Consider the following 23,807-nt stretch of genomic DNA (forward strand, 5'->3'; position numbering starts at 1 on the left):
CACGGCTACTGTTCCTGGGTATGATTCTGGATACAGTCCAGAAAAAAGTGTTTCTCCCGGAGGAGAAAGCCAGGGAGTTGTCATCTCTAGTCAGAGACCTCCTGAAACCAAAACAGGTATCGGTGCATCACTGCACGCGGGTCCTGGGAAAGATGGTAGCTTCTTACGAAACAATTCCCTTCGGCAGGTTCCATGCCAGAATCTTTCAGTGGGACCTGTTGGACCAATGGTCCGGATCGCATCTTCAGATGCATCGCTTAATAACCCTGTCTCCAAGAACCAGGGTGTCTCTACTGTGGTGGCTGCAGAGTGCCCATCTTCTAGAGGGCCGCAGGTTCGGCATACAGGACTGGGTCCTGGTGACCACGGATGCCAGCCTTCGAGGCTGGGGGGCAGTCACACGGGGAAGAAACTTCCAAGGACTATGGTCGAGTCAGGAGACTTCCCTTCACATAAATATTCTGGAACTAAGGGCCATTTACAATGCCCTAAGTCAAGCAAAATCCCTGCTCCTACACCAGCCGGTGCTGATCCAGTCAGACAACATCACGGCAGTCGCCCATGTAAATCGACAGGGAGGCACAAGAAGCAGGATGGCGATGGCAGAAGCCACAAGAATTCTCCGATGGGCGGAGAATCATGTACTAGCACTGTCAGCAGTGTTCATTCCGGGAGTGGACAACTGGGAAGCAGACTTCCTCAGCAGACACGACCTCCACCCGGGAGAGTGGGGACTTCATCCAGAAGTTTTCCAGATGCTGGTAAACCGTTGGGAAAAACCACAGGTGGACATGATGGCGTCCCGCCTCAACAAAAAGTTAAAAAGATATTGCGCCAGGTCAAGGGACCCTCAGGCGATAACTGTGGACGCTCTAGTGACACCGTGGGTGTACCAGTCGGTTTATGTGTTCCCTCCTCTGCCTCTCATACCAAAGGTATTGAGAATAATAAGAAAGCGAGGAGTAAACACAATTCTCGTGGTTCCGGATTGGCCAAGACGAGCGTGGTACCCGGAACTTCAAGAGATGCTCTCAGAGGACCCGTGGCCTCTACCGCTCAGACAGGACCTGCTACAGCAGGGGCCCTGTCTGTTCCAAGACTTACCGCGGCTGCGTTTGACGGCATGGCGGTTGAACGCCGGATCCTGAAGGAAAAGGGTATTCCGGAAGAAGTCATTCCTACGCTTATTAAAGCCAGGAAAGATGTTACGGCAAAGCATTATCACCGCATATGGCGGAAATATGTTGCATGGTGCGAGGCCAAAAAGGCCCCAACAGAGGAATTTCAGATAGGTAGTTTTCTGCATTTCCTGCAAGCAGGAGTGAATATGGGCCTAAAACTAGGCTCCATTAAAGTACAGATCTCGGCTCTGTCGATTTTCTTTCAAAAAGAACTAGCTTCAGTACCTGAAGTTCAGACATTTGTGAAAGGAGTGCTGCATATTCAGCCCCCGTTTGTGCCTCCTGTGGCACCTTGGGATCTCAACGTGGTGTTGAGTTTCTTAAAATCACATTGGTTTGAGCCACTAAAAACCGTGGATCTTAAAATATCTCACGTGGAAAGTGGTCATGTTATTGGCCTTGGCTTCGGCCAGGCGAGTGTCAGAATTGGCGGCTTTATCATGTAAAAGCCCTTATCTGATTTTCCATATGGATAGGGCAGAATTGAGGACTCGTCCCCAGTTTCTCCCTAAGGTGGTGTCAGCGTTTCACCTGAACCAGCCTATTGTGGTGCCTGCGGCTACTAGGGATTTGGAGGACTCCAAGTTGCTAGACGTTGTCAGGGCCCTGAAAATATATGTTTCCAGGACGGCTGGAGTCAGAAAATCTGACTCGCTGTTTATCCTGTATGCACCCAACAAGCTGGGTACTCCTACTTCTAAGCAGACTATTGCTCGCTGGATTTGTAGTACAATTCAGCTTGCACATTCTGTGGCAGGCCTGCCACAGCCAAAATCTGTAAATGCCCATTCCACAAGGAAGGTGGGCTCATCTTGGGCGGCTGCCCGAGGGGTCTCGGCTTTACAACTTTGCCGAGCAGCTACTTGGTCAGGGGCAAACACGTTTGCAAAATTCTACAAATTTGATACCCTGGCTGAGGAGGACCTAGAGTTCTCTCATTCGGTGCTGCAGAGTCATCCGCACTCTCCCGCCCATTTGGGAGCTTTGGTATAATCCCCATGGTCCTTACGGAGTTCCCAGCATCCACTAGGACGTCAGAGAAAATAAGAATTTACTCACCGGTAATTCTATTTCTCGTAGTCCGTAGTGGATGCTGGGCGCCCATCCCAAGTGCGGATTGTCTGCAATACTTGTAAATAGTTATTGCTAACTAAAGGGTTATTGTTGAGCCATCTGTTGAGAGGCTCAGTTGTTTTCATACTGTCAAACTGGATATAGTATCACGAGTTGTACGGTGTGATTGGTGTGGCTGGTATGAGTCTTAACCCGGGATTCAAAATCCTTCCTTATTATGTCAGCTCGTCCGGGCACAGTGTCCTAACTGAGGCTTGGAGGAGGGTCATAGTGGGAGGAGCCAGTGCACACCAGGTAGTCATAAATCTTTCTAGAGTGCCCAGCCTCCTTCGGAGCCCGCTATTCCCCATGGTCCTTACGGAGTTCCCAGCATCCACTACGGACTACGAGAAATAGAATTACCGGTGAGTAAATTCTTATTTTAAGTGTTTGTTATTTTCAGGTAAGCTGTTGGGCAACAGCTTACCTGCACCGAGGGACACTGGAGGCGGACACCTGAGTCAGATCCCACTGACAGCCGCACACTTCCAGCACAGAGCCTGATGACAGAAGAGTGGTGAGTGTTGCCGGGGGTCCCACTAGCAGGGTCCCCTTGATTCTTGATGCAGCGCAGACGCAGGGTGGGCATACGGATTCCCTCTGGGGGATCCAATAACTACCCCGAGCAGACTGGCACCAGCAGTGTATTTAGGAGCTGGGAACACTTTACACTAGTTTGGGGACTTTGCCAGCATAAATATGTATATAGCTCCAGCTCCATTGTAGGGGGCGTTGCTTCCTCAGATGGGACCAGCGGCTACCTGGTGCCATTTCCTGCACTCTCTGCGTTGCTGCAGGACTGCCAGCTCCTTCTGCTGTAGAACCCTTATATTAGGCTCCTCACGCACTGTATAACAAATTGTCTTGCATCTAACTTCTGAATTGTTAGTTTCAGGCTGTGTGCTGGTTCCTCCTCTCTGAGTCTCTCCACACATACTAGGCTGGGCAGGCTTGCTTGTACCTGTGTCTCTGTGTATGTGTGTGAATGTAAATATTCCTTGTCAGCATGATAAAGAAAGCTGTGTGTAATGTTTGTCACACCAGGTTTTCTCCCTCCCCTGCAGATTCTCTCATGTGTGAGCAATGTAGTCAGCCTTCAACAGACAGTAGGGCTTCAGGGTGTGATTTGCAGGAACCAGCTTGGCTGAGTTCTATTAAAACTATGATGGCTGACATGTCCAATGAATTAACTACTGCTAGACAGGAAATGCAGCAGTTACAACAGTTTATGGCTGTTCTGACTAAATATAGGACAGAAAGCAGACATGTTTCCCCTCTATCGCATCCATTACCCCAAAAAAGTGAGTTACCTGACATCCTTTCAGAATCCGAGGAGGAGGTGCCAGAGGTGGAAGAGGAGGAGGAGTTGGAATCTAATACTGAGATGGATGATTCCTCTACTGCACAGGGTGTAGAGTCACTTATCATTGCTATATTCCATATATATCTGGGTCTGAGACAGATATGCAGCAGTCTTTTTTTTTCTCTGCGCAGAAAAAGTACTGGTCACATTTCCTGATTCAAAAGAATTAGATGATCTTTCAGTGAGCCATGGGCTACTCCTGACAAAGAAATTCCAGGGGACCAAGAAATTCTTGAGTGCCTTTCCTTTTGCTCAGGAGGGGTGAAAACTCTGGGAGACTACCCCTGCTGTTGATGCTTCGGTACCACGCCTGTCAAAAAAGACAGTGCTTCCGGTTCCAGGAGCTACATCCTTAAAGGAACCTGCAGACCGTAAAATAGAGACCACTCTGAAATTCATTTATGTTGCAGCAGGGGCCTCCCAAAGATCTGTATTGCATGATGTTGGGTTACTCATGCCATACATACTTGGGCAGGTAACCTTCAAGAGGGCCTCACTTGGTATAAGTCCCAGGCTGCAATGGTGACGCTTATTCAACATATTCAGGAATCTGCCCGTTTCCTCTGTGAGACAATAAAAAGGATTGGCATTACCATGGCCGTTTCCGCACGCAGGGCATTGTGATTTCGGCAGTGGGTGGTGTACGCAGAGTCTAAACGGAGTGTGGAAGCCTTGTCCTTCACAGGCGATTGGCTGTTTGGAGGTGAGTTAGACACTTGGATTTCGAAGGCTACCACTGGAAAGTCCACGTACCTCCCATCTCCAGCTTCACCGGCTAGACGCTCTTACAGCGGGCCTTCCCAGCTGTCCTTACGGTCTGCGCTGTATTAAGGAAAGGCCAGAGGTGCCACAAATGTGGCACAAGTGTCCAGAGGTAAGTCACGTAAGCCTGCCACCGCAGGATCTCAGGTCAAGGGTGTCAGCTCTGTCTCCTCCAAGCCCTCAGCATGACGGTGTCCCTCTACTCCTGGGGGATCTCATTGTGGGAGCTTGTCTGAGATTCTTTAGCGCCATTTGGAACGGCTCCTGCCAGGATGCCTGGGTAAAAGACCTGATCTCCCAGGGATGCAAATTGGAGTTATAGAGATCTCCACCTCAAAGGTTTTTCAAATCAGGATCACCAACTTCAGAAAACATGTTCCTCACACTACAGGAGGCCATTCAGAAATTGGCTCGGTCCCAGGTCATTGTTCCTGTGCCACTTCAACAAAGGGTCGAAGGATACTATTCCAGCCTTTTTGTGGTGCTAAAACCGGATGGTTCAGTGAGGACCATTTTGAACCTCAAAACACTAAACATATATCTGCGGGTTTTCCGGTTTAAAATCAAGTCTCTGAGAGCAGTGATCTCAGGCCTGGAGGAATGGGAGTTATTGGTCTTTCTGGACATAAAGGACGCTTACCTCCATATTCCGAGATGGCCGCCTCATCAAGCCTACCTCAGGTTTGCTCTGCTGGAGGAACACTTCCAATTCCAGGGGCTGCCCTTCGGCCTCTCCAGGGCCCCAAGGTCTTCACCAAAGTGATGGCGGAAATAATGTTCCTGCTCAGGGTTCAGGGCATGAACATTGTCCCCTACCTGGACGGTCTGCTGATGAAAGCGAGATCAAAGAACTTCTGCTGGACAGCATCTGCCGCACGACATCCCTGTTGTCACGCCACGGTTGGATTCTGAACTTTCAAAAGTCCACCATCGAACCAACCCAACGTCTCCAGTTCCTCGGAATGATCCTGGACACAGTGGCTAGGTCTTTCTTCCTGTAGACAATCAAAGGCACTTCAGGAGTTTGTTCAAGCGATCAAACCGGGTCTCGGTGCATCTTTGCACCCGTCTGTTGGGAAAGATGTTGGCCTCCTTCGAGACCATTCAATTTGGCAGGTTCCATGCGAGAAGATTCCATCTGGTTCTCCTGAGGAAAAGGTCAGGTTCACATCTGCAGATGCACCAGATTATATGTCTGTCACAACAGGCCAGGATTTCTCTCCTTCTGTTGTTGTTGCAACCCTCCAACCTCTTGGAGGGGAGGTGCTTCGGCATCCAGGATTGGATTCTCTTCACCACAGACGTGAGCCTTCAGCTGGGGAGCTGTCACCCAAGGGGATCAGTTCCAGGGCAGGTGGTCAAGCCTCGAAGCCAGTCTTCCAATAAACATTCTGGAACTAAGAACCATCTACAATGCTCTGCTCCAAACATCTCCTCTGCTTCAAGGTCATTCAGGTTCAGTTGGAGAGCGACACGGCTGTGGCGTACGTCAGTCGGCATGGAGGCACAAAGAGCAGGGCCTGCATGCGGGAGGTTTCCAGCATCCTCCTCTGGGTAGAAAGGAATGCAACGGCAGTCTCGGACATATTTTTTCCGGGAGTGGACAACTGGGAGGCGGACTTCCTAAGTCATCATGACTTACACCCAGGAGAGTGTGGTTTCCATCCGCAGGTCTTTCGACAAGTCACAGCCCAGTGTGGCTGCCGCAGATTGACCTGATGGCTTCTCGACCCTCTGTCAGTGGACATGCTGATGCTGCCGTGGGAGTTACCGGCTGGTTTACCCGTTTCCTCCAATTCCTTTGCTCCCCAGGATTCTAAAAAGAATCAGGAGAGAGGGAGTTCAGGCAGTTCTCATTGCCCCCGAATGGCCTTGAAGAGTGTGGTGTGCGGATCTTCTGACCATGAGAGTGGAAGACCCCTGGCATATGCCACTAAGGGAGGATCTTCTTCAGCAAGTTCCATTCGTCTACCCGGACTTACGGTGGCTTCGTTTAATGGCATGGTGGTTGAGCGGAACCTTCTAGCTGAGAAGGGGATTACAGGTAAGGTTATTTCCACCATGGTTCAAGCCAGGAAAGCTGTCACGTCGAAGTATTACCGCCATATCTGGAAATGATACGTCTCCTGGTGTGAGGGTCGGAAGTATCAGACCGCAGATTTCAACCTGGGGCGCTTTTTGCAGGCCGGAGTGAATATGGGCCTGCGATTGGGCTCCATAAAAGTTCAGATCTCTGCCTTGTCTATTTTATTTTAGAAGAAATTGGCTGCTTTACTTAAAGTCCAGACGTTCCATAAGGGTGTCCTGCACATCCAGCCTCCTTTTGTGCCGCCCACGGCACCTTGGGATCTAAGCGTGGTTTTGTTCTTTCTGTAGTTCTCTCGGTTTGAACCTCTGGTGTTAGTTGAGGTCAAGTATCTTACGTGGAAGATGGTTATGCTGCCTTGGGTTCCGCTAGACGCATTTCAGAAATTAGTGCTTTGTCCTGCAAAAGTCCTACTGGTCTTTCATGAGGACAGAGCGGAACTCAGGACTTGTCAACAGTTCCTGCCTAAGGTGGTTTCTTCATTACTCCTGAATCAGCCTATTGTGGTTCTGGCGGCTTCGCCCTCTTCATCAATTCCTTAGTCCTTGGATGTCGTGCGAGCCCTGAAGATTTATGTCAAGAGGACAGCTGCTGTCCGAAAAAATCGTATTTCCTCTTTGTGCTGTATGATGCATGTAAAAAGGGGTATCCTGCTTCAAAGCCTCTACCAACCTCTACCTACCTGCTTCAAATCCTCTACCAGCCTCTACCAACCTACTAATCTTCAAGTTGCTGTCATTTACCGTCCACCTGGCATTTCCTCCAAATTCCTCGACAACTTTGCTTCCTGGCTACCTCACTTTCTCTCTTCTCACATTCCCTCCATTATCCTAGGTGATTTCAACATCCCTATCGATAAACCCACAAAATCAACTGCCTCTAGACTCCTTAACCTCACCTCTTCACTTGGTCTCTCCCAGTGGACCACCTCACCTTCCCATGTGAACGGGAGCTCACTGGATCTGGTTTTCACTCATCGCTGCGATATTTCTGATTTCTTCAATTCACTCATCTATCTCTGCTTCCCCATTTCTCCCTCCTAAGGCTACCATCACTAAGCGTAACATTGAGGCTATTGACACCTTATCCCTAACCTCCCTGTTTGACTCACTCGTCTCTCCCCTTCTCTCTCTCACTTCTGCTCTTGCTCCACCAACCACTATTCACTCTCGCAGATCAACACCTCAACCCTGGCACATTAAATACACCTGATATCTACAAAAATGCTCACATACTGCCGAGCGACAGTAGAGGAAATTACGCTCTAAGGCAGACTTCCTCCATTTTAAATTTATGCTTTTATCCTTCAGTGCTGCCCTTTCCCTCGCTAAACAATCATACTTCAAAATTCTCATCTCTACCCAGTCTTCCAACCCCCGGCGCCTCTTTGCCACTGTTAACTCCCTCCTCTGCCTACCACCTCCTGTCCCTTCCTCATGGTCTGCTCTTGAATTTGCCACTTATTTCACATCCAAGATTGACTCCATACGTCAGGACATCACATCCCTCTCCTTCCCTCTCACCAACTCTGACATCTTTCTCCCATGTATCTGGCGAGGAAGTCATGGCCCTCATCTGTTTCCCCCCCCAACACCTCCCCACTTGACCCTATCCCCTCCCAACTCCTCCGCTGCCTCTCTCCTTCTGCCTGTTCCCATCTTGCCCACCTTCTCTATCTCTCCCTCTCATCAGGCACTGTCCCCTCTGACTTCAAGCATGCTCTTGTCTCCCCTTTTCTTAAAAAAACTACCCTTGATCCAAACACTATCTCCAACTATCGACCCATCTCTCTCCTCCCTTTTGCCTCCAAACTCCTTGAACGTATTGTCTATAATCGCCTCACTGCTTTTCTTTCCTCTCACTCACTGCTTGACCCATTCCAGTCTGGTTTCCGTTCTCTTCACTCCACTGAAACTGCCCTCACAATAGTCTGCAATGACCTCCATGCAGCCAAATCTAAGGGCCACTACTCTCTGCTTATTCTTCTTGACCTCTCTGCTGCTGCTTTTGGCACTGTGGACCACCCTCTCCTTCTGCAAATCCTTCACTCTCTTGGTCTGCGTGATGCTGTCCTCCTACCTCTCTGATCATTCCTTCTCTGTCTCCTCTCATGACTCTACCCCCCCCCCCCCCCCCCCTCCACTAACTGTTGGTGTCCCCCAAGGCTCTGATCTTGGTCCTCTCCTTTTCTCTCTATACGTCCTCTTTAGGTGAACTCATTAGTTTTTTTAACTTCCAATATCACCTCTATGCTGATGACACTCAAATCTACCTTTCCTCCCCCGAGCTCTTTCCAGCTCTCCTCACTCGTACCTCCAACTGTTTCTCTGCTATCTCTTCCTGGATGTCCCAGCACTTTCTTAAACTCAACATGTCTAAGACTGAGCTGATCATCTTCCCACCCTCTCGCACAACCTCACCTCCCACAATCTCATTATCCATTGATGGCACGCCTATCTCCTCTAGCCCCCCAAGTATGCTTTCTAGGCGTAATCCTTGACTCCTCCCTCTCCTTCAAACCACACATTCAGCACCTCTCATAAATCTGTCATTTTCATCTCAAAAACATTTCCAGGATCAGACCCTTTCTCACCCAGGATGCCACCAAGACCATTATTCACTCACTGATTATTTCCAGACTGGATTACTGTAATCTCCTTTTAACTGGTCTTCCTGACAATTACCTCTCTCCACTCCTATCTATCCTCAATGTTGCAGCCAGGCTCATCTTCCTCACCAAACGCACTACATCCACCTCCCCTCTCCTACAACGCTATGTGTACCAATGAGAATGGGACCATCTCCGATCATGTGACTAGATGCGATCTCAAGATATGTTAAAATGAGCATTTTTCATTTTCTCTGAGGAATAAAATTATACCACACTCATTTTTATGTGTAAAGCATATAGAATCAAGCTTATGCCAGGTAGGACTGTATTCTGATGTTTTATGTATTAATTTTATGTATTAATGTATTAATTTGCTGGACGGTTTGTTTTATTAAGTTGTTGTATGCAATACAGCTGCTGTTAATTATATCATAGAAGGGGGTGTATAAGGATGTTCTAGCACACACATACTTTATGCTCCTGAGGAAGCTGGATGTTTCATTTAACCAGTGGGCTTATACTATAATTCACTACCCATTTGGATCCTATTCCACACATTGAATACTTTTGGAACTTTGGTCTCCATATCGGTACGATTATTGGACATCTGCTCCTCCATTTGGATTCACATTGCAGCACAATTTTCCAGTCTATCCCTCCAGCTAACTAAATGGACTTTCCCTAAAGCTGATGCACCATCGAGGGATCATCAATATGTCAGTCTGGTAATTAATACTGCACTACAGTGACTCTATTTTGATATAATTGGAAGATGTCCTAACCGAATGTTTTGGTGCCTTTTTATCAATATATAAGTGGACCTTTAATTCAGAATTATTTTAGTCAGGTGGTGATATTTTCCTTTTTATCAGAGTGTGCACTATACCCTCTCGTGTTTTATTGAATTTATTCTTTATGTAATAAATTGTAATTCTTTTTAGAAAACAAACCATCCTACTTTTAGTGTTTTTGTTTGACACAGCCAGCGCTGGTTTATCTCTTTGTCCTTTGCAGTACGTATTTAGGGGACTTGACCTTCCCCATACCAGCCGCTGCTGTCTGCGCACTTGATTCGTTTTTCTATATCCATGCTTGGTCTACCCCATCTGTGTCACCCCTGTCTGTCTGCCCCTCCCCTTTAGAATGTAAGCTCTCACAAGTAGTGCCCTCTTCCCTCAGGTGCTTATCCTTTTCTTACTCTAATAATCCTCAACTGCCCAAATCCTGCAGTTTTTTGGCCACCTTGGAACTTATCTCTATGTCGTCTACTGGTGTAGTGATGCTTAGTTACCCTGTACTTGTCCTATATTGTCTTCAACTGTAAGTCACCGTTTTCCTGTTTTGATTATGTGCATATGTACTCTGTAATTGGGCGCTGCAGAACCTCTGTTGCGCCATATAAATAAAGGATAATAATAATAAAAAGCAATCTGTTGCCCATTGGATTAGGCTTAGTATTCAACAGGCCTACACTTCTATCAAGGCCCACTGTAATAGGTCAGTGGGTTCTTCCTGGGCCGCTGTCGGTGGTGTCTCGGCTTTGCAACTATGCTGGGCCGCTACCTGGTCCGGGACAAACACGTGTGTCAAATTCTACAGGTTTGATACCCTGGCTACAGAGGATGTCCATTTTGGACAAATGGTGCTGCAGGCATCTCAGCATTTTGCCATCCGTTCTGGGAGCTTTGGGACGACCCCATCATACTAAGTGTCCCCAGTATTCCTTATGGATGATAGAGAAAATAGGATTTTAACTACCTACCGGTAAATCCTTTTCTTGTAGTGCATAAGGGATACTGGGCACCCGCCTCTGTGCTTCGACTGTTCCTGCAAGTTATTGTTTTTGTGTGAATGTTTTCATCGGCTGTTGCTGTTTCTGATTTCACTAACCGTTGATATTGTGTTTGTTCTGCTGTGTGCTGGTTCGTTAATCTCACCACTAGTTGTATTGTCATGTTTCCTTCTCTCAAGTATGTCCATCTCCTTTGGGCACAGTTTTCCTAGACTGAGCTGTGGGGGAGGGCATAGAGAGGAGGAGACAGCGCACCCTGTTGGAAGAAATTTAAAGTACACCGGCTCCTTTGGACCCCATCTATACCCCATCGTACTAAGTGTTCCCAGTATCCCTTATGGACTACGAGAAAAGGATTTACCGGTAGGTACTTAAAATCCTATTTTTTTAAAATGTCATCTTTTGTGGACAGGAATCTCACATGTGTCACAATTTCCCCATAGTGTGTTGCTTTCTTAGTCAACTTGGGAATATACCACAATGTATTTATGTACTTTTTGCAGGCTAAAAACCGCATCTGATGAGCTTGCGCAGACGCAGCAGTCACTATTAAGCAAAGAGGAAATCCTGGCTGAAAAAGAGAAAGACATAGAAGAATCTGCTAACGCTTGTGAGAAAAAGTCTGAGTAAGTTTGTTGCTTACATTGTGTGAGGAGTGACCGCAGATTCCTGCAAAGTTATGTTTGTTCTTGTCCGTCAAACTGTACAATTGGCTTGAGGAATGATATATCGTGTTTTCTTGTATGGAATGATATACCGTGTTTTCTTGTATGGAATGATATACCGTGTTTTCTTGTATTTGTAGAAATAACTCCCTTTTAATTAAATACATTTTAGTCACTTTAGTTTTGTTTCAAATACTGTCATTTCTCTACCATTTAGTGTCAGCATTATTTATTTTCTTTACTTTGATTTAAATGTTCAGGTGAATACCAGAACACACAGTTTAAATGTTCAGGTGAACACCTGAACACACAGTTCTGTGCCTCTCTGCACACCATCACCATAGGCATTTTCTCATGTGACTGGCGCTCGGGATCCCGGCTGTCACCTTGCCGCTGCCGGGATCCCGAGCAATCAAAATGCCATCAAACAGAATGCTGACCCATAGGCACTTTTCACTCGTGGGTGTCCAAGACACCCATAGAGTGGGAATAGAACCTGTGTAGAGCGCAGTGAGCCACCAAGCCCGTGAGGGGCTTTATTGCGGCCCCGCACCGGGATCCCAAGGCCGGCATGATGACCGCCGGTCTCCAGCCCCAACCCTTTTCACCACATGTTTTTCTAATGTGGACTTAAGTAGTATGGGTCATAATGTACGCTGCAGTGGCTGTGGATGAAAGGTGCTAATTTATATATCACCCAACATGTTAATGAATCACAATAAGCTCAGCCCCCATCCATTCATGCCCATAATTGGTCCTAAACACCATGCTTGCCTAACTATGCCAACTTTACAACAAAGATACAAGGATTCTTCTGTTTCTTCTTTATCTGTATATACGATAATTATATTACAAATGTAAAATACATTGTTTCAGTAAGTATTAAGCTAAAACCTTCCTGATTTTAAATCGCTGATTTCCTCAGCACATTGCAATGGACCAGAAAGAAAGGCTTACATCCTAAATAATAATAGCAGCTCAACAATGCCTGATTTATGGTCTCTAGTAGTTAGAGCTCTGTTTGTTTGTTTTTCTTTTAGTATTGTGCTTTTATTAAGTCGGAAACAGGCGCTTGAAGAGCTGAAGCAAACCATTCAACACCTCAAATGTACGGAAGCAAAATTATCTGCCCAAAAGGAGCTGCTGGATCAGAAGGTTCAGGAGAATGATGGGAAGGAACCTCCCCCTGTAGTAAATTATGAAGAAGATGCGAGATCAGTAACTTCTATGGTGAGTGAGATTTTGATTGGACCGTTTTATTTCTGTAGAAATAATGAAGAAAGTTACAGAGTTACAAATTCTTGTAGAATCAACCTCTAAAATTTCAAAAATGCTATTGGTTTACCTTTGGTTTGTATATTGGGAGTGTTCTGTGCATTATTCATCTGATGTATATAACTGTCATATGTCCTTTTATAAGTGTACCATGCATACTTTTCTTATACGTGTACTAGTGTATGTGCCATGTGTAGCACAACACAGTTAATATATTCATCTGTCCTCATACATTTAGCCTCAATCAGTATGCCATGCATGTTGCCAAGAATGTGTCTTAGTCACAACAATGTCATGGAAATAGGTTTGGTGCACTGCCTTTGATAATGTCAGGGCAGACTTTCAAGATGAGAAGGGATCCGGCAGGCCAAGCATGTCCACCACAAGACATCCCAAACCTGATTCTGTGACATGACATTATCTCCATACACCTTGTCAAGTTGGTGATGAGTCTCATCTTACTACCGATGTTGGGACAGTATGACTGATATGAGGCACAGTATAATGGCTGTGAGGGAAAGCAGTGGTCTACCTGCTCTGGTGGGAAAATTAGAATAGAAAACATTACACACGTGAGAGGACCACCCTTATACAAGTGTTGCGTAGCAAATTAATCGGCACAGTCTCTTAGTGCAGCCTAGTTGCATAACTAAAACTTGGTAAACATTAGACTATATGACATCCGATCCAGCGGATCGGACCGACGTATCGGGTACATTGTCTAGTGTGTACCCGCTCTGTCACCGACTGACTATGCACGCTCCTGTGGGGCATCAGTAACATCCTCTAATAGTCCCTGCATGCAGAGCTTATGGAAGACTTTACTAGTGAGGTCCATGCTCATGACCCTCACCGTCGCTGCTGGCATCTACAAGTGTGTATGCAATTGCTGCTGCCTTTTCCTCCACCGAGTCCCATTGCCAGCGATGTCACTGGGTACGCACATCAAGATGCATTTTCGCCCCAAAACACACCTGATACTAGCTGAGTCTCCCGAGACCTGGCGCAGTGAGAGGGGCTGTTTAGCGCGACTGCAGCAATGATGTCTGAGGACACATCTGCGCACACTATCCTTTTTATTTTTTTTTTTTTTTTTTTACATTAAGGGAGGTATTTTATTAGCTGCTGTAATTGGTCACACCCAAAAAAAATTGGCTTTATGTTGCTGGTCATTATCGGGCTATCCTACAATATTATAGTCTGGGTTTAATATCGTGTGATGACTTTTTTTGCACGGAAACACATAGAATCCGAGAAAGCCTTGCACCTATATGTTTCCGCGGTCACTGAGAAGATGATTGCCTCTCTGCGATTTGATTTGCTTACCTCATGCACTGGTTATCAGGGAAGGGATTTTTATATGCTAATAAAATTGTCTCTGTTCTACATTTTCATTGTCGGCATGTTCGATGTCAACATTTAACCCTTGAAGACATAACCGTCCTCAAGGGTTAAATCAACTCAACGGTTGATGACAATGTGGCTGCATACCTTTTTATGTTTCTGTGCTCATTCAATTTTTTTTTTTTCTTAAATATTTGTTATAGCTCCACCAATAGTTGGGTTAGCAGCCATTATGTGCATCATTTTAACCCTCAAGTTTTCCTAACAGGTCATATTTGATGCTCTGTCTGGATATTTACTGACCCAGCAAAATGTATTAACTCATCTGTGCAATGATTAATGATAGCCACAACAGAAGACCTGTTGGTTGTACTTGATGACCAGAGTTGAGAACCCCTGATGTACATTAAAAGACACATTTTAAACATACAGTATACACTACCGTTCAAAAGTTTGGGGTCACCCAGACAATTTTGTGTTTTACATGAAAACTGACTTTTATTTATCAAATGAGTTGCAAAATGAATAGAACATATAGTCAAGACATTGGCAAGGTTAGAAATAATGATTTTTATTTGAAATAATAATTTTGTCCTTCAAACTTTGCTTTCGTCAAAGAATGCTCCTTTTGCAGCAATTACAGCATTGCAGACCTTTGGCATTCTAGCTGTTTGTTGAGATAATCTGAAGAAATTTCACCCCACGCTTCCTGAAGCACCTCCCACAAGTTGGATTGGCTTGATGTGCACTTCTTGCGTACCATACGGTCAAGCTGCTCCTACAACAGCTCAATGGGGTTGAGATCTGGTGACTGCGCTGGCCACTCCGTTACAGACAGAATACTAGCTGCCTGCTTCTTCCCTAAATAGTTCTTGCATAATTTGGAGGTGTGCTCTGGGTCATTGTCCTGTTGGACTAGGAAATTGGCTCCAATCAAGCGCTGTCTATAGGGTATGGCATTGCGTTGCAAAATGGAGTGATAGCCTTCCTTATTCAAAATCCCTTTTACCTTATACAAATCTCCCACTTTATCAGCACCAAAGCAGCCCCAAGAACATCACATTACCTCCACCATGCTTGACAGATGGCGTCACGCACTCTTCCAGCATCTTTTCACTTGTTCTGCGTCTCACAAATGTTCTTCTGTGTGATCCAAACACCTCAAACTTCGATTCCTCTGTCCATAACACTTTTTTCCAATCTTCCTCTGTCCATTGTCTGTGTTCTTTTGCCCATATTAATATTTTCCTTTTAGTGGCTATTCTCAGATACGGCTTTTTCTTTGCTGCTTTGCCTAGAAGGCCAGCATCCCGGAGTCGCCTCTTCACTGTAGACGTTAACACTGGTGTTTGTGCTGTTCTCTGAAGGGAGAAGCACACACCGTTGTAGGAATTGTTCAGTTTCTTGTCAATTTCTTGCATAGAATAGCCTTCAATTTTAAGAGCAAGAATAGACTGTTGAGTTTCACATGAAAGTTCTCTTTTTCTGGCCATTTTGAGAGTATAATCGTACCCACAAATGTGATGCTCCAGATACTCAACTGGCTCAATGGAAGGCCAGTTTTATAGCTTCTCTAATGAGTAAACCCGTCAAGGGTTTTCTAATCATCCATTAGTCTTCAAATGCGATTAGCAAACACAATGTACCATTAGAACACTGGAGTGATGGTTGCTGGAAATGGGCCTCTATACACCTATGTAGATATTCCTTTTAAAGCCAGACGTTTTCATCTAGTATAGTCATTTACCACATTAACAATGTATAGAGTGTATTTCTGAATTATTTAATATTCTCTTCATTGAAAAAACAGTGCTTTTCTTTCAAAAATAAGGAAATTGTCTGGGTGACCCCAAACTTTTGAATGGTAGTGTATGTGTTACATGTATCTGTTTAAAGGAGACTCATTTAAATACAATCATTGTTTTGTCCAGTGGAATGCTTTTTTTCTATTTTCATAGTCAAAATATATATATTTTTATTTTATTTTAAAGCTTCTTTTACTTAAGAAATTTCAAGTGCTGTATTTTTTTTTAAATACGTATTTCTATCAATCAATCAAATCTATATTTATCCCATTATCTTGACAATATCTATTTTATAAAAATGACTACTTGCAGTGTTTGGTAAATGGAAACTAAGAAATGTGATAAATCTCCACTAGGTGGAGCTCTATGTCAAGACATCCAATTCTCTTTAGTGTATTTTGAGAGTTAAGAAAAAAAGTGTGTGCAAAATATGATTTTCCTTTTTTACTTTAGTTTTGATTGTCCTCCTATATAAATGGCATCTTCTTTACATAGTCTCTATGTATATTTGTTTGTGGTTTGTTTGGGCAAGTTCCATTTGTTGTGTTATCACAGGTCCATGTGTTTATTTCTAGCAAATGGGCCCTACACACTTGCCGATGTGTATTAGTGATATGAACGATCTTGTTCAGTAATGAACGATAAATCATTTGTATCGCTCAGTGTGTGTTCCAACGATGAACGATGCACATCCCTGCGGTCGTTCATCGTTGCTTTTACCTCGTTTAGCATAGCATGCCAACTTGGACGATGGTCGTTAATAGTTGAATACGAACATCGTCCAAATCCGAAATATCGCTAAGTGTGTAGGGCCCATAAGACCTATTATGTGCGCTTGTTTGATGGATAATTTAGACTGGCAGGGACTGATGGTGATGATCTGAATACTGGTGTAATACAGTGGTGCGATATAAACAAATGATGATAAATAATACTTTGTTGGAATATTTTTTTAAATGAACTCTTCTGTCGAAACTGGTCTAGCATTTATTAAAGATATTGCTCTTATATTCCCTGTGTAAACCATTGCAACTTTGGAGACTGTTTCTCATCTTTGAATTAGAAGTAATTTTATATACTTGGAATTTTACTTTTATAGATGAAATGGATGAGACCAATGCTGATTTGTTTGTAATACCCTGAGGGTGATATTCAAATGTTTTCCCCCGGGAGAGAGATTGAATTGTTGCTCCGTTGGGGCTCGCATGCCATTGTGGGGGGGGATGCATACACATTTCTGCTCGCTGCCTCCTGAGTTGGCGAGCAGAAATTTGTAAAAGCTCTGTGGTTTGGACGCCCTAACCAGGACTGTTATACGCTAAATGCAGTTTATTTGGTCGTCACATTCAAGATACAGTAATTAATGGGCATTACATTAATTTATTTATTGCGCTGCATAAAACAATTGAATTCTCCCCATAAAGTTTGTATTTACGAAAAACAGTTGTTTAGTACAGACCAGTTAATATTATACTTTTGTTTTTTACTAATCTTATTTATATGGTTCCTCAATGCATTTTTGTAGGTTGTGCGTTTTGTCACTGTTTAACTTTTGTCTATTTCTTCACTTAAGAGGGAAACGTTTAGATGTATTAGCACCTGTCTTCCCAATATTTCTGTCTTCCCAGCTAGCCTGGCAGGTTTAATCTCCTCTCTTACCTCTTCAGTTGACTTCACTTCCATTTCAACTAGGTTATACTGGTTGTAAAAAAAAGATATAAAAAAAAATGTCTTTGAGCGTGGCTGTAGGGGAGAGGAATAAAAAGGCAATGCAAAGAAATAAAATTTACAGGTTTTAATCATCTTAAGATGCTCACTATCTTATTTCTTCTTTAATGTTTGCAAAAAGAAAACTCTCGCCATAAACTATTGTCTGGACTTTTTATCAACTAGCAAATGAATGTAATCTCTGGACCTTTTATAGAGCCGCATACATGATGAAAAATACCCTCTGTCTGTATTCCATTCAGCACGCTTACATACAGTCGCCTCCATTACTGTCAGGTCAGGGCTGTTTTTAATATCCAAATACTGAAAGTTGGGAAAGTGACATTTTTAAATCCGTACCTGTCCACATTTTATGCAGTGCATTGTTTTATCAGTCTTGTTCTTTTACAGCTGACATTGAAACCAATTTGTCTGTTCTGTTAATTCCTTCGGCTTTATCTAATTCTGTAAGTGTTCTCTACTTGCTCATCACTGTCGTTATTAAAGACCTGATTGCTGGAGACAATTGGGACTCGTTTCTTTCTCACAACGCTTCATTGTCAGTGATGAGTCCCCTCCTTGGGTCATCGCTTGATTATGGTGTGTCCAGTAACCCTCCCACTCAAAGTATTTATTATCAAGATTAAAGTAATGATTCGCTGTTGAGTTGTAATTGGTACAATGACTACTTTGTTGAAAGCCTGCATATTCACTATTCAAAATCAATGTGCATGTAAGAATGTATTATTGAGCTGAATAATGTATGCCTGCAATAACTGAGGAGCTTATTCTTTATTAAATATGTCCATCATGCGCTTTCATCTTTGTGCAGCGTTTTAAGTATCGGAGAGAGCTGATTGCAAATTTGCTTGTACAAAAAATGCACAGTGTGGATTGCTTGATTCATACAGTGTAGTCTCTGCTTTGTGACCATCTTTAGGTCACATGCCAGACGTTCAGGTACACCTTAAAGAGTCGGTCACATGACCAAGCCCAGCTAAGAGCCCACCTCTGTGGTGTCAGCTGCAAAGCCTGTACCGTCTTTGCAGGGGTCCATACTCCTTTGAGCAGTGGTTCTTAAACTGTGTGCCTAGGCACCCTGGAATGCCTCGGTGCACTTGTAGAGGTGCCTTGAACAGGTGGTCCTGGGCCAATTCATATTATTAATGGTCACCGTAATAGGTAGAAGTTGTGCTGGTGGCTGTCATTCATAAAATATGTGGACAAATAGAAGCGGATCCTGACCCTCGCCACACAGTTAAACCCAAGGATGACTTATAAACACAATTGGCTTACTTTAATATTTCTTTCTAAATGTTTCAATAAGACCTTTTTGGACTGGTACTTTAGGGCGCCATGATTCAAATAAGATTTGGAACCATTGCCTTAGTGCAGGGGTGGGGAACCTTTTTTCTTCCAGGGGCCATTTGGATGTTTATAAAATCCTTCGGGACCATACAAAATTTATCAACTTAAAAATCACCCTGCCCCCCAGCAGTTATACCCCATAGGGTGCCAAAAAATGGGTGTGGCCAATTAAAATGGGACGTGATACACATATTCCCCCATTAGTGCAGTGCCAGATACACAAATGCCCCATAGTGGGAGATACACAAATGCCCCACAGTGGCAGATACACAAATGCCCCACAGTGGCAGATACACAAATGCCCCACAGTGGCAGATACACAAATGCCCCACAGTGCCAGATACACAAAAACCCCATAGTGCCAGATACACAAATGCCCCACAGTGCCAGATACACAAATTCCCCACACATACCCCCCCCCCCCCCCCCCACACACACACACACACACCCCACCCCACTGTGCTGCTCATGCTGATGCTGTGTGTCAGGGGAGGAGAGCGCAGCATGTGCCTCTCTTGCCCCTTAGTGTACAGTCCGGTGGTGTGTGTCATGTCAGGGACCAGGCAGGGAGGAGAGCGCAGCTATGTCGGGCGGCGGCGTGTAGGACCTCAAACCAGCTGCTGGTTCGTGAGCCAATCAGAGCTCGTGGACCGGCAGCGGTGGCTCCTGATTGGCTGCCGGTCCGCGAGCTCTGATTGGCTCACAAACCGGTGGCTGGTATGAGATCCTACCCACCGCTACAGCCGGACATAGTAGCTGCGCTCTCCTCCCTGCCCTGACAGCTGAGCCGCTGCCGCCGCCGGATTGAGGGGCGACATGTCTTGCTGACACACAGCAGCGGGCCAGAAACAAACGGCTTTGCAGGCTTTATACGGCCCGCGGGCCGGAGGTTCCCCACCCCTGCCTTAGTGAGTAACGTCAAACAGTACTTTATTCTTGTGAATTCCAATTACATTTGATCCTATTAGGACACACTTCTAAATATGTGGCAGATTTTCATTAGTTAGTAATAGAGGGTGGAATGTCTAGTAAACACCAGGGGCATTAGAACATTTCCAGGTGGGGAGGGGGTTAAGCTATAAGATTTAATTTTAGTGCCCCATACTAGCTGGCCGCTGCCTTCTTTTACTTGCTACATAGTTAATAAGCTCATTATGTTATCCCATCCAAATAAAGCTTGCTGTTTTGTATTGCAATACAGGTTGAGTCTCCCTTATCCAAAATGCTTGGGACCAGAAGTATTTTGGATATGGGATTTTTCCGTATTTTGGAATAATTGCATACCATAATGACATATCATGGTGATGGGACCTAAATCTAAGCACAGAATGCATTTAAGTTACATATACACCTTATACACACAGCCTGAAGGTCATTTTAGCCAATATTTTTTATAACTTTGTGCATTAAACAAAGTGTGTGTACATTCACACAATTCATTTATGTTTCATATACACCTTATACACACAGCCTGAAGGTCATTTAATACAATATTTTTAATAACTTTGTGTATTAAACAAAGATTGTGTACATTGAGCCATCAGAAAACAAAGGTTTCACTATCTCAATCTCACTCAAAAAAGTCCGTATTTCGGAATATTCCGTATTTTGGAATATTTGGATATGGGATACTCAACCTGTATCTGTTCATGGCAGTGATTCTTCATACACAGCGGTGCGACATCACTGAAGTCCACAGCACTTAAAAGCAGACAGCTGTATGTCTCGGCTGTCTGCATTGTCAGCATGTCCCGTGGTGACTGGTGCCTCTAATATTTACTAGAGATGAGCGCCTGAAATTTTTCGGGTTTTGTGTTTTGGTTTTGGGTTCGGTTCCGCGGCCGTGTTTTGGGTTCGAACGCGTTTTGGCAAAACCTCACCGAATTATTTTTGTCGGATTCGGGTGTGTTTTGGATTCGGGTGTTTTTTTCAAAAAACCCTAAAAAACAGCTTAAATCATAGAATTTGGGGGTAATTTTGATCCCAAAGTATTATTAACCTCAAAAAACATAATTTACACTCATTTTCAGCCTATTCTGAACACATCACACCTCACAATATTATTTTTAGTCCTAAAATTTGCACCGAGGTCGCTGTGTGAGTAAGATAAGCGACCCTAGTGGCCGACACAAACACCGGGCCCATCTAGGAGTGGCACTGCAGTGTCACGCAGGATGTCCCTTCCAAAAAACCCTCCCCAAACAGCACATGACGCAAAGAAAAAAAGAGGCGCAATGAGGTAGCTGTGTGAGTAAGATTAGCGACCCTAGTGGCCGACACAAACACCGGGCCCATCTAGGAGTGGCACTGCAGTGTCACGCAGGATGGCCCTTCCAAAAAACCCTCCCCAAACAGCACATGACGCAAAGAAAAAAAGAGGCGCAATGAGGTAGCTGACTGTGTGAGTAAGATTAACGACCCTAGTGGCCGACACAAACACCGGGCCCATCTAGGAGTGGCACTGCAGTGTCACGCAGGATGGCCCTTCCAAAAAACCCTCCCCAAACAGCACATGACGCAAAGAAAAAAAGAGGCGCAATGAGGCGCAATAAAAAAACCACGGTTAGGTGGTATATATTATAATAATAATACAATTATGGATGGACGGACTGCCTGCCGAGTTCCGACACAGAGGTAGCCACAGCCGTGAACTACCGCACTGTACACTGGTTGATAAAGAGATAGTAGTATACTCGTAACAACTAGTATGACACTATGACGACGGTATAAAGAATGAAAAAAAAACCACGGTTAGGTGGTATATATTATAATAATAATACAATTATGGATGGACGGACTGCCTGCCGACTGCCGACACAGAGGTAGCCACAGCCGTGAACTACCGCACTGTACACTGGTTGATAAAGAGATAGTAGTATACTCGTAACAACTAGTATGACACTATGACGACGGTATAAAGAATGGAAAAAAAACCACGGTTAGGTGGTATATATTATAATAATAATACAATTATGGATGGACGGACTGCCTGCCGACTGCCGACACAGAGGTAGCCACAGCCGTGAACTACCGCACTGTACACTGGTTGATAAAGAGATAGTAGTATACTCGTAACAACTAGTATGACACTATGACGGTATAAAGAAAGAAAAAAAAATACCACGGTTAGGTGGTATATATTGTAATACAATTATGGATGGACGGACTGCCTGCCGAGTTCCGACTGCCGACACAGAGGTAGCCACAGCCGTGAACTACCGCACTGTACTGTGTCTGCTGCTAATATAGACTGGTTGATAAAGAGATAGTATACAATACATACAACAATATACTACTATACTGGTGGTCAGGCACTGGTCACCACTAGTCACACTGGCAGTGGCACTCCTGCAGCAAAAGTGTGCACTGTTTAATTTTAAATTAATATAATATTATGTACTCCTGGGGGCTCCTGCTATAACAACCTGCAGTGCTCCCCAGTCTCCCCCACAATTATTATAAGCTTTGCCTTTTATACATTGATGTGCAGCACACTGGGCTGAGCTGAGAGTGCACAGACTGAGTCACACTGTGTGACTGGCTGCTGCTGTGTATCGTTTTTTTTCAGGCAGAGAACGGATATAGCAGAGAACGGATATATATTAAAATAAATAAAAGTTAACTAACAACAACTGCACTGGTCACTGTGGTAAACTCTGTCTGACTCTGCACAATCTCTCTCTCTCTTCTAATCTAATTTCTAATGGAGAGGACGCCAGCCACGTCCTCTCCCTATCAATCTCAATGCACGTGTGAAAATGGCGGCGACGCGCGGCTCCTTATATAGAATCCGAGTCTCGCGAGAATCCGACAGCGTCATGATGACGTTCGGGCGCGCTCGGGTTAACCGAGCAAGGCGGGAGGATCCGAGTCTGCTCGGACCCGTGAAAAAAACATGAAGTTCGTGCGGGTTCGGTTTCAGAGAAACCGAACCCGCTCATCTCTAATATTTACCCCATTCCGATTCACCATCCCAGTTACTACTGAACAATATATTTTACTTTTTATGCTTCATATCTTAGAATTCCATGTTTGGGTTTAGTGGGTCTATTAAGAGATAGTAAATCTGCTGACCATTTTGTTATTTTGGCCTAAGCTGGTGTTTGCCAGTTGTTTTAAACCACAGTAATAAAATGTGTATTTTCCAATGTCTGAAAAATGAGATTTACAGGAAGAGGCATATTAGAGAATGGTGATACAGGAGGATAGCTTTACTCCGATGTGATCTGAAGAGTCATGTTACTGAGTGAGACTAATCATGGTGTCAGAAGCACTGTGTTTATTACCCCTCCGGAAGATAAGGAGACTGCCTATTAGGAAATAAATGTGCAAGGTCTGCTAAGGGGAAGATAATGTGAGGAGAAAGTGCAGAATCCTTGTAGCAAAATGTCCATCAGTTACGGGATGATTACTGATAATGGAAACAAAACCATCTTTTAGAAGGAAATGTAAATCCATTTGTGCAACATTTCCATTTACAAGAACAGTGACATTTCTGACTAAATAGTAAAAAGTTCAGTGATAAGACTAAAACGTGTTGGTTACTGTGTTACTTACTCACACTTTCTAAATTTCAGATATTTTACTATGTAAATATGATTGTATGTATATGAACCTTCTTTCTGCTTCAGGGTAAACCGTTTCTAATTTATACTGAAGCAGAACTCCACCTGTATGTAAAATATAATAATTTGTGGAGTGCAACATAGTTATATCAGCAGAGCAGGGACGTGCA

The 23,807-nt window shown here is 44.3% G+C and overlaps 1 protein-coding gene across 6 annotated transcripts in view; it reads left to right on the forward strand.

Moving 5' to 3' along the window:
* The window catches only part of FER (FER tyrosine kinase), a 634,526-nt gene that overhangs the window by 213,406 nt on the left and 397,313 nt on the right, over positions 1 to 23,807 (forward strand). For all 6 annotated transcript variants that reach the window (XM_063964096.1, XM_063964094.1, XM_063964097.1 and 3 more), the window contains 2 exons: positions 11,412 to 11,534; positions 12,614 to 12,803. In XM_063964096.1, the coding sequence (XP_063820166.1) occupies positions 11,412 to 11,534; positions 12,614 to 12,803 (313 nt within the window). The remainder of the gene's footprint in view (positions 1 to 11,411; positions 11,535 to 12,613; positions 12,804 to 23,807) is intronic.

The sequence above is a fragment of the Pseudophryne corroboree genome, chromosome 1 (genome assembly GCF_028390025.1).
Source record: "Pseudophryne corroboree isolate aPseCor3 chromosome 1, aPseCor3.hap2, whole genome shotgun sequence".
NCBI classification, from domain to species: Eukaryota; Metazoa; Chordata; class Amphibia; order Anura; family Myobatrachidae; genus Pseudophryne; species Pseudophryne corroboree.